We start from the raw sequence: 14738 nt of genomic DNA, 5'->3' as shown, positions 1-14738 counted from the left end.
AAATGCCACAGTCATGGTACTGATATAAGCAGTCTATGGACAAGGTATGACAGCAATCGATGCTTTGGTTTTATTTCCCTGCCACTGTTTCTAAATGTACAAAAGCTGAAGAACATTCGCACATACAGGTACTTTTTTGCAGGTGCAGGAGTTATAGGTGAACTCATAAAAAATACACTGCACACTGCTGTTCATGCTCCCAGGTGATTTTATTGAAACAAAGTTTTGACCCTTAGGTCTTCATCAGGCATCCAAAGTTTTAGCATTTGTGGCACAAATCCTGGTACTGATATTAGCATTTTTCGCACATCAGGTTCAAATCATGTATAAGTGACTTTGTTGAGCTTCACAATCAATTTTAGATACTTTCTCATGATTTGAACATGATGCGTGAAAAATGCTAATATCAGTACCAGGACTTGGATGGGATTTGTGCCACAAATGCTAAAACCTTAGCATTTGGAAACCGCGCCAGGGAAATAAAACCAAAGCACGGGATGCTGTTATAGCATAAACTGCTTACAAGGTAAGGAAACCAATGTGTCATTTTGTAATGTGGGTGAGCTATCCCTTTAACATAAACTAACGCCATCTTCTTACAACTGTAAAGGTGTGTACCATGGTGTTATTAACCATGTGAAACAAATCATATGATTGTGTCAAAACAACGGGTGACATTAAAGACTGTTGACTTATGCCAGCACCATGTTAAAGGTGACTGATGCGCAATGAAGCACAGTTACAAGTATGTGTACATAAAAACGTTACAATAAATAACTATCCATATGTTTACGGTGTCTTGCGTTGATAGATTTTCCATCTGATTGAAGTGTGAAAACGAAAACTATGAAGAAATGATTATTTCTCAACATTTTATTTTCATCAAACAAAACAAGCAAAATATACAAAGGTAGCACTAAAAAGGCTTTCTGCAAATGTTTTATTTCCAATATCTGCCCTGCTAGAATAGATTTCTGATCAACTAAATGTGTTCCTAAAACTGAAAACAGTTTCTAAATTAATCAAAAACATGACAAAAGGCAAGACAGAGATCACTTACTGACAGAGTACATGCTGAACAGCTCATCACGTTTCACGCTGCTCAGAGGACGTGCGTGTGTTTTCCTGTTTTGGGATGTATTGTGAGTGAGTTTTTGGGTGTGTGTTTGACAAAAAACCTTTGAATGTGTAAAGTGTGTGTCCATCCTATTTTTTTGTGAGCGCGCTGGCTGAGGAGAAAGCAGATGAGCAGCAGGACCACAAAGATGGCCAGGAAGATGCCCAGTGCCACACTAGATGGCAAAGGGTGAGGAAGGAACGCCCCGTACACACTGAATGTAGTGGTCAGCGTACAGTAGCTGCAGAAACACAGAGACAGTAAATATCTTCATAAATATTACAAGATCAATGACAATCCAGGTTTAATGTGTACTATATAATATGGCATACAAATAGTATACTGGCTATGACACTTTCTTCACTTGATATGAAAATATTCCACTACCGTATTCAACCTTCAGCTCCTGGGCTTGGATCAGCATCCGGTTCTCCTTGGAAACTGAAACACGCAGGCAGACACAGGACAGTACAAAACATTATAATACAGGACAGGACAGCTCTCTGTTACTGACAGTGGATTTATCTACCCAATCAGGTCCCTTGACATCATTCTGTATAATAATACATGTGTAATATACAGACCTACAGCGTATATATTTATGACAACACTGGCCAGGGCTCAGGACATCTCACTATCACTGAAGGGATTTCAGAACTGGCAGTTGATGCAGTTGCAATTGAGTTGCACAATGTGAAAGCAGTTGCACAATGTTGTGGGGGCGGCAGGTAGCCTAACGGTTAGAAAAGCAGGCCAGCAACCAGAGGGTTGCAAGTTCAAATCCCAGCTCAGATGGGAAAACCATCCTAGATACCATTGCCTGCCGTTGTGCCCTTGAGCAAGGCACTTAACCCCCTACAATTGCTCCCGCTGCACTGTGGCTGACCCATTGCTTTCAGCCCCTCTGTGTGCGCGTGTGTCTTGGGGGGTTGGGTTGTGAGCATAAAGACACATTTCCATACTCTGCAAGCTTGGAGAAACAGGAAAAAGTATTCGCACACTTCCAGGCAAATGTATTTTAATTATAGCTGAGCTTTCTGAGACTTTTCCCTGTTTCTCCAGTTTCGCCTTTTGCCTCCAGCACCTTCACAAATCAGGTTTGGGTGTGCGGTAGATTCTGCCTTTTACATACTCTGCAAGTTTTAAAGTACATCTTATCTTAATATGGAAATGACATGTTAATCACATACTGTATGTTCAGTATGTATGTACGTATATATACAGTTGAAGTTGGAAGTTTTCATACACCTTAGCCAAAGACATTTAAAGTCAGTTTTTCACAATTCCTGACATTTTATCCTAGTAAAAATCCCCTGTCTTAGGTCAGTTAGGGTCACCACTTTATTTTAAGAATGTGAAATGTCAGAATAATAGTAGAGAGAATGATTTATTTCAGATTTTATTTCTTTCATCACATTTCCAGTGGGTCAGAAGATTACATACACTCAATTAGTATTTGGTAGCATTGCCTTTAAATTGTTTAACTTGGGTCAAACGTTTCAGGTAGCCTTCCACAAGCTTCCTACAATAAGTTGGGTGAATTTTGGCCCATTCCTCCTGACAGAGCTGGTGTAACTGAGTCAGGTTTGTAGGCCTCCTTGCTCGCACACGCTTTTTCAGTTCTGCCCACAAATTTTCTATAGGATTGAGGTCAGGGCTTTGTGATGGCCACTCCAATACCTTGACTTTGTTGTCCTTAAGCCATTTTGCCACAACTTTGGAAGTATGCTTGGGGTCATTGCCCATTTGGAAGACCCATTTGCGACCAAGCTTTAACTTCCTGACTGATGTCTTGAGATGTTGCTTCAATATATCCACATAATTTTCCTTCCCATGATGCCATCTATTTTGTGAAGTGCACCAGTCCCTCCTGCAGCAAAGCACCCCCACAGCATGATGCTGCAACCCCGGTGCGTCACGGTTGGGATGGTGTTTTTTCGGTTTGCAAGCAACCCCCTTTTTCCTCCAAACATAACGATGGTCATTATGGCCAAACAGTTCTATTTTTGTTTCATCAGACCAGAGGACATTTCTCCAAAAAGTACGATATTTGTCCCCATGTGCAGTTGCAAACCGTAGTCTGTCTTTTTTATGGCGGTTTTTGAGCAGTGGCTTCTTCCTTGCTGAGCGGCCTTTCAGGTTATGTCGATATAGGACTCGTTTTACTGTGGATATAGATACTTTTGTACCTGTTTCCTCCAGCATCTTCACAAGGTCCTTTGCTGTTGTTCTGGGATTGATTTGCACTTTTCGCACCAAAGTACGTTCAAAACGTTTTAGCATTTGTGGCACAAATCCCATTCAAGTCATGCAAACAATATTAGCGTTTTTTGCACATTGTGTTCACATTTTTATAAGTGGCTTTGGCCAGCTTCACAATCAATTTCAGATACTTTTAGATGATTTGGACATGATGCACGAAAAATGCTAATATTGTTCCCATGACTTGAATGGGATTTGTGCCACAAATGCTAAAATGTTAGCATTTGGAAACAGTGCCAGGGAATCTAAACTAAAGCATGGATTGATGTCATACATTGTCCATAGACTGCTTACAGGGTAAGGAAACCAATATGCCATTTTGTAACTTGGGTGAACTATCCCTTTAAGCATGTTTAATAATGATCTCTTACCTAGCTTGATGAGTGTCTGGGGCCATTTTTGCTGTTCTAAAAATAACTAGTTAGAAGGGCCTGGGTCATGTTAAAACTGCGTAGAAATGCAGGAAATTAGCTTTAGGTTTGGGAAAAAGTTGCGCTCTTGCTTTTCGGTATTATGTAACGTTATGACAAAATCTCCGAGTCCAACAAACGCGTTGTTTCCGGAGAGCGTTGATGGTCTTGAACATACCCTTCTTCCTTACCGGTTCCCGGGAAAAATCTGCAACTAAAATGCGCTAGGCGCGAGATAGAAACTGAAACGCATGAGTCTGGTGGATTCGTTTTCTATAGTCTAGCTACTTTACTTGCAAAGTATTGTAATTTAAGAGTTTTTTTGTTACGGTTAGAGTTCCGTGTCGGTTGAACGTACGGGACTGTGAGGCAAGGCCGCGACAGTTGGGTTTGGGAGGTTTGCTGGACACTCCAAGAAGCTGAGGGGAAATGTCCGGTTGGCCGCGCGGGTAAGCCAATGGGCCATACGGTTCATCTTATTCAGTAGTGAAAAGGAGCCACGCGCATCAACTTATTCCACGAGAACCTGGAACTGTGGCTGCATCCCAGAAAGCGAAAATGCCTTGGTACATTGTGTCGTTTTACTTTCACTGGACTTCGTGTGCATTTTGGTTGTGAGCCGGAAACTAGCTCGCTAGCTAACTGTTCAGTAACAGTCCATTGCCGGTTTAGAAGCCGTTGTTGTTATCGTGGCCAGTAGTCGGCTAGTAGTTGTTTGCTAGCTAGCTGGACACGTTAGTTAACGTTACCGGCATCTTCACCACCAGTTGCAGTCAATAATATGTTTTTCTGTCATGTAAGAATGCAACAATTTGCTAATTATAGCTTTAGCTATCAACTTTTAAGTACCATGGTGTATATTATGGTATTGATTGGTGAAGATATTACTAAATTGATTTGCCTAAATTAAAGGTTGGCTTTATCGTTCGCAGCAGTAGCAAGTAGTTTGTTGATTAGCTAGCTAGCTAACTACATTGTTTCCAAGACTGTTGGGGTGGGCCTCAGGAATTCGTTACATTCATTGTATGTGAACACCAACTTGTTACAAGGTTGCGCAATTTGAAGCACATGCATTGGAATTTTGTATTTCATGTTGCCACCTTTTGTTGCAACCCACAGACGCGCATGGGGTACTAGGGCTGTAGTAGTGTAGTTTGTTCGATTTTTTTTAGTCGAAATAGCTTTTAAAATGGTAGAAATGACTAGGCCTTGTATTGTTAAAGAGTGCACTTTTAAGGATAGGGACCGGGTTACTTTTTACTTTTGGCCGAAGGACTTGGAGTATTGTAAGAAGTATTACAACTATGTCAGAATCAGCCGGCCTGCCTTTGTTAGGGGAACACCAGGCGTTACAACCATATGTGTTGTTAATTTTGTCCCGAACGATTATGAGAGATACCACAAGTGGAAGGCTGGTTTTGTTGACAGGCTCAGGCTGAATTTCGGCGCTGTACCAACCTTCATTGGGTACAGCACCCTATTGGACATCACAATGTGTAAGAGACAGGTAATAGGATTAGCGTTCTGAATGGCCAAACGGATTTATCAACCTTGTGGTAGAGAGGATACTGTCATAAAAAGTAAAGACTTCTCTAACAGTTCAAGTGTACAGTGCTCACATGTAATAGGTTCAGGTCAATAAAGTAGCTGGTATGAGTAGACTAAGTGATGGCAGCTGTGTAGGAACTTTGTAATTGAGGGGCACATCCATGTCTCACTCAAACATCAAATTCCATAAAATCCAGGTGTGCAAGGGTTGTATGCCTGCCTCTGGTCTCTTCTTGGCTGCGTTCCCCTGCTCAGACATTCTAATGCATCAACCAATGGTTGCGTGCCACGTTATCGGCTGCCATCGGGCACTAGATTGCTATAACATACGATGTAGTTAGCTGATAATTAAAATACTTACCTATCCAGGCATTGTAAAAATCTGGCATGCGTCAGCAACGCCTGGGCAGAGGAACGCACCCCTTCTCATCAGTTTCTACCTGTTTATTTGCAGCATGCAGAGTGAAGATGGAGATGAAATGCTGTGTGTTGACACAGACTCTGATGTGGCGGAACAGCGGGAGAGTTATAAAGTTAAAGTGAAGTGGACACATGAGGAGGTGAGTGATTGATCTGGACTGAACTCTGGGCCTTGTGCCATAACTCTAAAATGGCCTCTTTTACTTGTATACTGTCCTCTGTAAACTGAACACTAACCAGAGGCTCGCAGCCCTGACCTAAAAGTGCTATGAAGGAAAAATAGAATAATTGCTGCTCTAAGTACTTAGCAGGTGTAGTGGTATGTTCTCTAAGTTGTTTTTCTCTTGTACTGGCAGGATGAGAATCTAAAGATCCTGGTGAACAACTTTGGAAATAGTGACTGGACAGCTATCGCCAGCTTCCTACCAGTGGGTATTGGGGATAGATATAGCACAGGCTATATGGCTGAATTGTAGAAGATAATTCTAGTCCTATTTTTTTCTATTAGGATTGATACTAAAGTAGATTTCTTATAGGGACGAACAGAGTATCAATGTATGCACCGCTATATGAAGGCTCTAGATCCAGATTTAATCAAGGGGACTTGGACCAAGGAGGAGGATGACAAGGTGAGCAATGAAAAACAAATGCCATTATACAGACATATATAGATTAGTTATCCATCCCTTTTTTCTTTAGGGGGTATATCAGCTTTAATATTGCAGATAGATTGTAACTTCCATCAATGTAATTGTCTGCATCACTTCCAATCCCCATGTTCCCCCCCGCAAATATATATATACAGTGGGGGAAAAAATTATTTAGTCAGCCAACAATTATGCAAGTTCTCCCACTTAAAAAGATGAGAGAGGCCTGTAATTTTCATAATAGGTACACGTCAACTATGACAGACAAATTGAGAAAAAATAATCCAGAAAATCACATCGTAGGATTTTTTATGAATTTATTTGCAAATTATGGTGGAAAATAAGTATTTGGTCACCTGCAAACAAGCAAGATTTCTGGCTCTGACAGACCTGTAACTTCTTCTTTAAGAGGCTCCCCTGTCCTCCACTCGTTACCTGTATTAATGGCACCAGTTTGAACTTGTTATCAGTATAAAAGACACCTGTCCACAACCTCAAACAGTCACACTCCAAACTCCACTATGGCCAAGACCAAAGAGCTGTCAAAGGAACCAGAAACAAAATTGTAGACCTGCACCAGGCTGGGAAGACTGAATCTGCAATAGGTAAGCAGCTTGGTTTGAATAAATCAACTGTGGGAGCAATTATTATGAAATGGAAGACATACAAGACCACTGATAATCTCCCCTCGATCTGGGGGCTCCACGCAAGATCACACCCCGTGGGTCAAACTGATCACAAGAACGGTGAGCAAAAATCCCAGAACCACACGGGGGGACCTAGTGAATGACCTGCAGAGAGCTGGGACCAAAGTAACAAAGCCTACCATCAGTAACACACTACGCCGCCGGGGACTTAAATCCTGCAGTGCCAGACGTGTCCCCCTGCTTAAGCCAGTACATGTCCAGGCCCATCTGAAGTTTGCTAGAGTGCATTTGGATGATCCAGAAGAGGATTGGGAGAATGTCATATGGTCAGATGAAACCAAAATATAACTTTTTGGTAAAAACTCAACTTGTCGTGTTTGGAGGACAAAGAATGCTGAGTTGCATCCAAAGAACACCATACCTACTGTGAAGCATGGGGGTGGAAACATCATGCTTTGGGGCTGTTTTTCTGCAAAGGGACCAGGACGACTGATCCGTGTAAAGGAAAGAATGAATGGGGCCATGTATCGTGAGATTTTGAGTGAAAACCTTCCATCAGCAAGGGCATTGAAGATGAAACGTGGCTGGGTCTTTCAGCATGACAATGATCCCAAACACACCGCCCGGGCAACAAAGGAGTGGCTTCGTAAGAAGCATTTCAAGGTCCTGGAGTGGCCTAGCCAGTCTCCAGATCTCAACCCCATAGAAAATCTTTGGAGGGGAGTTGAAAGTCCGTGTTGCCCAGCGACAGCCCCAAAACATCACTGCTCTAGAGGAGATCTGCATGGAGGAATGGGCCAAAATACCAGCAACAGTGTGTGAAAACCTTGTGAAGACTTACAGAAAACGTTTGACCTGTGTCATTGCCAACAAAGGGTATATAACAAAGTATTGAGAAACTTTTGTTATTGACCAAATACTTATTTTCCACCATAATTTGTAAATAAATTCATTAAAAATCCTACAATGTGATTTTCTGGAAAAAAAATTCTCAATTTGTCTGTCATAGTTGACGTGTACCTATGATGAAAATGACAGGCCTCTCTCATCTTTTTAAGTGGGAGAACTTGCACAATTGGTGGCTGACTAAATACTTTTTTCCCCCCACTGTACATATCCTTAAAAAAATATATATTTCCCTTTATTACTTTCCAACCCCACCACCCCTTCCCTAATTGGAGTAAACTAGTGAACAACAATGCTTAGGCCTTTACTTCCAGCTTATAGATACTATACACATTTTATCCTTGTTCCTCTCTGTAGGTCATTGAGCTGGTGAGTAAATATGGGACCAAGCAGTGGGCAATGGTGGCCAGGCAATTGAAGGGTCGCCAGGGGAAGCAGTGCAGGGAGCGCTGGCACAACCACCTCAACCCGGACGTGAAGAAGTCCTCATGGACCCCAGAGGAGGACCTGATCATCTACAAAGCCCACTGTGTCCTCGGGAACCGCTGGGCGGAGATCGCCAAGCTTCTACCTGGAAGGTAACTGACCACAGCAGGGTTCCATGTTAACTACTGACCTGGACCTGTGGTAGATTAAATACATTAGGGTCATGCAGGGCCCATAGGTTAGCGTGCTGTCTCTCTGTTATTCAACTACGAATAGGCAACATTTGAGTATGGTAAGTATTAAAATCTGCGTAATATAAATTGTTAATGCAAATCATTACTTTATTCTTTAAAGCTGAGATCTGCATTAGGGTAAAAGGCGCCACTGGCCGCCCCCAGGCGCATTTGTTATTGTTTTGTTTATTAAACGGAGGAGAGGATCTCCAGCATCAAGGTTAAAAAGTTGCACATACTCTGCTGTTCGATCACTTGTGCAATGATGTCCGACAGGGAAAAAGATGGTGTTCGTTGTTTGAGGTAAGGTCTTTGTTGTTGTAATTTCGCAAACAGACATGGCAGCTAACTTTCAAATTGCATTGTAGAATTCATTTTTCATGTTTCTATTACGAAGTATGTCATTATCTTTTTAAAGCTAGTCCTTAGTTGCTACCTCCATTTTTGGATGTATACCAATTGATTCTTGAAGAATATACTGTATCTTATAAATGCCTCATGAGCTTAGTGCAACTGTCGTAACCCATCAAAACCTAAAATATAAGCTTGTTTTACTCCAATATTTATAAACAAGGTAAGTGTAAACAAACACTGTAAAGCCTCAAAACATGGTTAAAACTATAATTTTGATATCATGGATGGTCAGTCCTTGCATCCATAGCTCTGTCTTGAGTGGTTACATTTCTGAAGGCCCATCCCTGAGCTTTTTACCAAATTAGATGTGGGGTGACCGCTTTGTTATTGTTTCAAGTAAGGATACTAGGTTTAAGATGCCGTTGCCCCTTTAAGAACGGTATTTTGCTCTGCACAGCTAGCTTTTGAACACATCAACTCACTTCGCTAGAAATGTGAAAACCCGCAAGTTGTTTCTGAATGCAAGTCACTCTTATTATTATTATATTTATTATAACCAAAATCTACCAACATATAGTTAATAATTTTAGCTAAGTCTAGTAATATTTAACTAGTTATGCTGTGCTTTGATTTCAAGAAGTAGTTGTGACTCTTGGTGGTGCTCGAATGAACGGCTAATCATATTGCTCCAATAGCACAACTTTTACGCATATTTCCAACAGTGCGGTGCTGAATGCGATGCGGCCCCACTAGTTTTAATGGAAGACCACAGCAGCACACGGAAATCTCGAACTGAAATGCCAAAATACGCAGAAAAGTTTTTGGCCTGATTGAGCCAGTGACTGTAGAGATCTACTGGCCCAGACATGTTTGTACTGGCCCGGGTGACATCGTTAATCATAATTAATGTCGAACCCTGCCAAATGCTATGAAACAGGATCTGAATGCGACCTAACAGGATTTGTATAATAATAATAAATAATTGGTCATTTAGCAGACGCTCTTATCCAGAGCGACTTACAGGAGCAATTAGGGTTAAGTGCCTTGCTCAAGGGCACATCGACAGATTTTTCACCTAGTCGGCTCAGGGATTAGAACCAGCGACCTTTCGGTTACTGGCACAACGCTCTTAACCACTAAGCTACCTGCCGCCCTCTAAGATTTGATTAATTTAACAATGACATCTCCAATTTACTGGTCAATTTGAATAGAAGGTCATAGTGTAGTTTTGCACTCCAGGAATGACACACAGCTTTTCTACCTCTTGACAGGACGGACAATGCTGTGAAAAACCACTGGAACTCAACCATCAAACGTAAAGCAGAGATGGGAGCATATGTTATGGATGATGACGGGAGCCCACTACTACCCACTACTCTGGAGCAGGGCGAGGTCAGTCCTTTGTATTCTTCACATACTAACAAGCACAATGTTTCACCTAACCCACCACCCACTACTCTGGTACAGGGTGAGGTCAGGTCTTTGTATTCCTCAAATACAAACAGGCACCCTGTTATGCTGTTAGTGTAAACAAGGGAAATTGTGGTTGTTTTCCAACTTAAGTTGGTAAATAGTTGGTAGAGCATGGCGCTTGCAACGACAGGTTTGTGGGTTCAATTCCCACGGGGGACAAGTACGAAAATGTATGCACTCACTACTGTAAGTCGCTCTGGATAAGAGCGTCTGCTAAATGACAAAAATGTTAAATGTAATGTTATCTTTGCTTACAGGTAGATTTTCGTTGTGACGTTGTTTTGGACTCGGAGCCTGAACCTCCAGAGGTGGTAAGAATGCCATATCCTTGACTCTTTCTATATTTGCACATACTCACCTATGTCTGTGGGAGACCTATCAGAAGGGATGTGTAATGTGTTCTGTTATCCTCCTATCAGGCATAAAGTATTACTATCACTAACCAAATTGAGCCTGTTGAGCATTTTTTCACACAATAATCTTGAAACGTTCAACCCTTTTCACCCATTCTCTTTGTTCTTTGTAGATGAGGCAATATAGAGAGGCTATAGCCCCCATGCTAAAAATTAGGCCAAAAAAGGACTCTCACCCAGTCAGGTCAAAGACGGTGGTGTTCCCGCCTGTCTTAGCCAAGAGGGACTCCAACAACCCCTGCTCTAGCTCCGGCGGCGTCCCCACGCTCCACCAGTCCCGCCAGAAGAGCATCACAGAGGCCGTACTGCGGATGATAGCGGAGGACATGCTGCCCCTCAGCTTCGTGGAGGGCTCAGGCTTCAGGAGCTTCATGTCTGTGATCGGCCCCCAGTATCAGAGGCTGTCCCAGCGTGCCGTGGGCCTCCGGCTGTACGACGACGTGGAGAAGGCAATCAAGCCCCATCTGATCCGCGACCTGAAGACCTGCTTGGCTGCCAGCGCGGGCGATGCCGTTGTCCACGCCACCCTGGACCTCTGGGCCAGCCCCTACGCCGACCCTATTGTCGCCGTGCAGCTGCACTTCCTGGATGACGACTGGCACATCCACCGGCCCACCGTGGCCTTCCGCCACATCGGCCACAAGAACATGAACGTGGCCATGGCCCGGGAGCTGGAAGCCGTGCTGCTGAGCTACGGCCTGTTCCCCAACAACCTGGGTTACATCATCACCAACGAGGCCAAGCACACCATCGCTGCCTACGACCTCTTCTGCGACTATAGGATCATGTGCTCATCTCAGAGGGGCGACCCGGACGAGGAGGAGATGCTAGCCTTCCTGGGTGACCAGATGCCCACAGAGGACTTCTCAGAGATCCAGTTTGGCACGCGCGTGGGCTGTGTCGCCAACATGCTGCAGCTGGTGATCAAAGAGGCTCTGAAGAACTCTCGCGTGGTGGAGAACCTGCTGTCCCAGGTGCACAACGTGGTGGCCTTCTTCCGCCGCAGCGCCTACTGGAACGAGGTGCTGCTGAAGGAGTGTGGCCTGTCACTGGCTCCCTCACCTGGCAGCTGCCGCTGGAATTCCACCTTTGTGTCGATGCGGCGGATGGTGCAGGAGGCGGTGTGGGGCTCGGTCATGACCCTGCTTGCCCAGGCCCGCATTGAGGCGAAGGACTCGTCCAGCTCCCCGCCCATGGTGAGGGCCAAGCGGGAGCAGGTGGTGGACATCATCGGCCTGCTCGAGCCCTTCGAGGAGGCCATCCAGGTGCTGCAGAGCGATGCCGTCACCTTCTCTCTCATCATCCCCTCCCTGATCGGCCTGGACAAGACCCTGGAGACCCGCTCCACCAACTACAGCCACTTCTCCAAGGGGCTCCGCTCCGGCCTGCACACACACTTCCAGCCCCTCATCCTGCAGAGGGACCTGATCCTGGTCACGGTGCTAGACCCCCGCATTAAGCTCCAGCCCTTCGATGACGCCAAGCAGGAGGGGGACACTGCCTCCCTGGCCGCCCCCTCCAAGTTACAGGTCCGAACGCTGGTCAAGTCGTCGGTCAGCGACATGGATTCCTGGAAACCGGTGAAGCAGGAGGAGAGTGAAGAGAGCCAGGAGGACTCTGAGGCCTCCAGCTCTAACAGTGGCAGCGGCAACCTCAAGCGCAAGTCCATCTTCAGTTTCCTCCAGCCTGCGGCCAAGAGCATGAAGCTGTCTGAGCTAGACCAGTACTTGTCAGAGCCTGTGATGGATGGGGACGGCTCCACCCAGGTTTTCTGGAGAGACGCCTCACGGTTTCCCCAGCTCCAGAGGGCAGCCAGGAAGCTGCTGGCTGTGCCTGCCACCTCAGGCGGCTTTGACCGACTCTTCCCCATGGCGTCCTGCATCGTCAGGGCCAAGAGGAGCCGGCTGCCCCCTCACACCACCGAGAGGCTGCTGCTCTACAGGGAGTCCCTGAGGGGGAAAGATGGGAGGTCCAATTCCAATGGCTCCACTAAACAATAGACATGCTGAACACAGTGCCTGCTACTGTCCTATATATCTCATTATCAGTCCTGTGTGTGCAGGGTCTCTTACCCTAATCTGTTACTCAATTGTCATCCAAGTTTATATGATTGAACAATGAGCCGGGACAAAAACCTGCACACCAAGGTTTGAGCTTTGAGGGCTGAGTGATGTCATGTCAAGAAATGTAACACAACAGAAATAATACCTCTAATAATAATGTTATTTTTGTAATTATGAAGTTAATAAATTGTAGTTATCATGGAAAAAAATAGGAAAGAACATGTTTGGAACACCTTGTAATGATGGCCAATTATCTTTGAGTGTATCCTGGAAATGTTTCTTTACTTTTTGTGTTTGGAGTTTGAATCTGCAAACAGATATCAGAAATGTAATTTTCTACATAAGCATTTTTTTTCATTACCTACTGTAGTTACTACTTCTTATTTGGCATCTTCTTTAAAGGGGCAATCAGCAGTTGCTACAGCCATTTTTGGACTTATACATAAATTATATGTACCCATTGATTCATGAAGAATATAATGTATAAATGCCTCATGAGCTTAGTTCAACTGCCGTACCCCATCAGAACCCAACATATAAGCTTGTTTTACTCTAAAACTTAAATTTTTATATAATGGATGGTCAGTCCTTGCATCCTTAGCGCTGTCTATGAATTTGAGAGTGGTTACTTTTCTCTAGAATACTTTCTTATTGTTTCTACTGCCGATTGCCGCTTTAAGGATCATGTAGCATACAGGGAACCTGTGTTATACAGTGACAATTGAGGTAATTGAATGGTGTGGTTTTTCTGATTTGTTTGGTCAAACACAACTTTCAATCAATGGACATTGTTTGCATATATTACTGTAAACAGGTCTTCTACATTTTGTTGACATATTTCACAAATAGAAAGATGCACTTTTCTCTACCTCTTCATATTTCTACAACTTTGAGGTTTCAGTTGCTTTTCACTGTGAACTCTTACTTGGGGACTAATCGCATAGCAAGTAGTGTTGGAATAGTAGATTGATAAACTGCTTTTCTTTTGAAGCTGCACAAATATGTTAATTTGTATCTGCAAGGAATGAGTGATCATTTCTATGTCAGTTGTAAGTGTACTTATTTAAATAAAACAATTCCCTAAGAATTGAATTTGAATGTGCAGTACAGAATTTGAATGTACAGTACAGACAACCTGTGGGGGCAGTTTTTGTTAACTAATGATGCATAATGACAGAGTAAGATGCCTATATAATGTATGCAACTGGGTCAAGCAGTTAGTGTTTTCCTTGCCCTAGCCTATGTATTAGTCCAGCAGTTCCCCCGAGATTGTCTGGAAAGGTCACTATTACATTCTTTATTCTTATTAATTTTGTGAATAAATCATTTTCTCATTTTCTAAGACTACAATTTATCAGAATATCCACACAACTGTAAGTTCTCCATGTATTTATTCTACTCGCTTGAAACTAACAATGCCTTGAATGTATGCAATTTACTCCAATCATGTAATTTGATGGATTTGGATTTTTAAAATGTTGGTCTTATTTTGGGGGGGATTGTGTTAAACAAATGCAACCCCCTCGATATTTAATGAACTACTGGTAATGCTTTCTGAACCTCCATATAGTACTGTGTCCAATTGCCTTTTCTCTCACAAACAACTATCTTTAGTTGGGCTGAATTGTATGGAAAATAAAGACATTCAATTTTTCTGTATTTTTTTTTTAGTTTCAGGTTCTCATTTTTGTTTTGTCTGCATAAGAATTATGTACAAATGCCTACTGAATAATGCACATCTAAAGGTTGTGTACAGTTGTGGTCAAAAGTTTTGAGAATGACACAAATATTACTTTTCACAAAGTCTGCTGCCTCAGTT

General features: G+C 43.2%; 1 protein-coding gene across 2 annotated transcripts; it reads left to right on the top strand.

The window, feature by feature from the left end:
- Positions 1-3745: 3745 nt before the first annotated feature.
- On the top strand, positions 3746-13385 carry mybl2a (v-myb avian myeloblastosis viral oncogene homolog-like 2a). Of its 2 annotated transcripts, none has more exons than XM_041845919.2 (8): positions 3746-4238; positions 5792-5897; positions 6114-6185; positions 6294-6386; positions 8315-8535; positions 10242-10362; positions 10701-10754; positions 10970-13385. In XM_041845919.2, exons 1-8 carry the CDS (start codon positions 4219-4221, stop codon positions 12854-12856), a joined length of 2574 nt encoding a protein of 857 aa, XP_041701853.2. In that variant the 5' UTR covers positions 3746-4218; the 3' UTR covers positions 12857-13385. The 2 variants fall into 2 exon arrangements, with proteins under 2 accessions (XP_041701853.2, XP_041701854.2); XM_041845920.2 differs by lacking the exon at positions 3746-4238 and adding an exon at positions 4253-4355.
- The last annotated feature ends 1353 nt before the right edge of the window (positions 13386-14738 follow it).

The sequence above is a fragment of the Coregonus clupeaformis genome, chromosome 24 (assembly GCF_020615455.1).
Source record: "Coregonus clupeaformis isolate EN_2021a chromosome 24, ASM2061545v1, whole genome shotgun sequence".
Classification (NCBI taxonomy): Eukaryota; Metazoa; Chordata; class Actinopteri; order Salmoniformes; family Salmonidae; genus Coregonus; species Coregonus clupeaformis.
The sequence above is the reverse complement of the archived record's forward strand: the minus strand, read 5'-3'. Positions and strand labels throughout refer to the sequence as shown.

Bases quoted from the DNA above. Each gene is read 5' to 3' on its own strand.
- mybl2a (XM_041845919.2), top strand. From the start codon at position 4,219: ATGTCCGGTTGGCCGCGCGG. The intron at 5,898-6,113 runs GTGAGTGATTGA...TTGTACTGGCAG, and splicing joins TGAAGTGGACACATGAGGAG to GATGAGAATCTAAAGATCCT. The intron at 6,186-6,293 runs GTGGGTATTGGG...GATTTCTTATAG, and splicing joins CTATCGCCAGCTTCCTACCA to GGACGAACAGAGTATCAATG.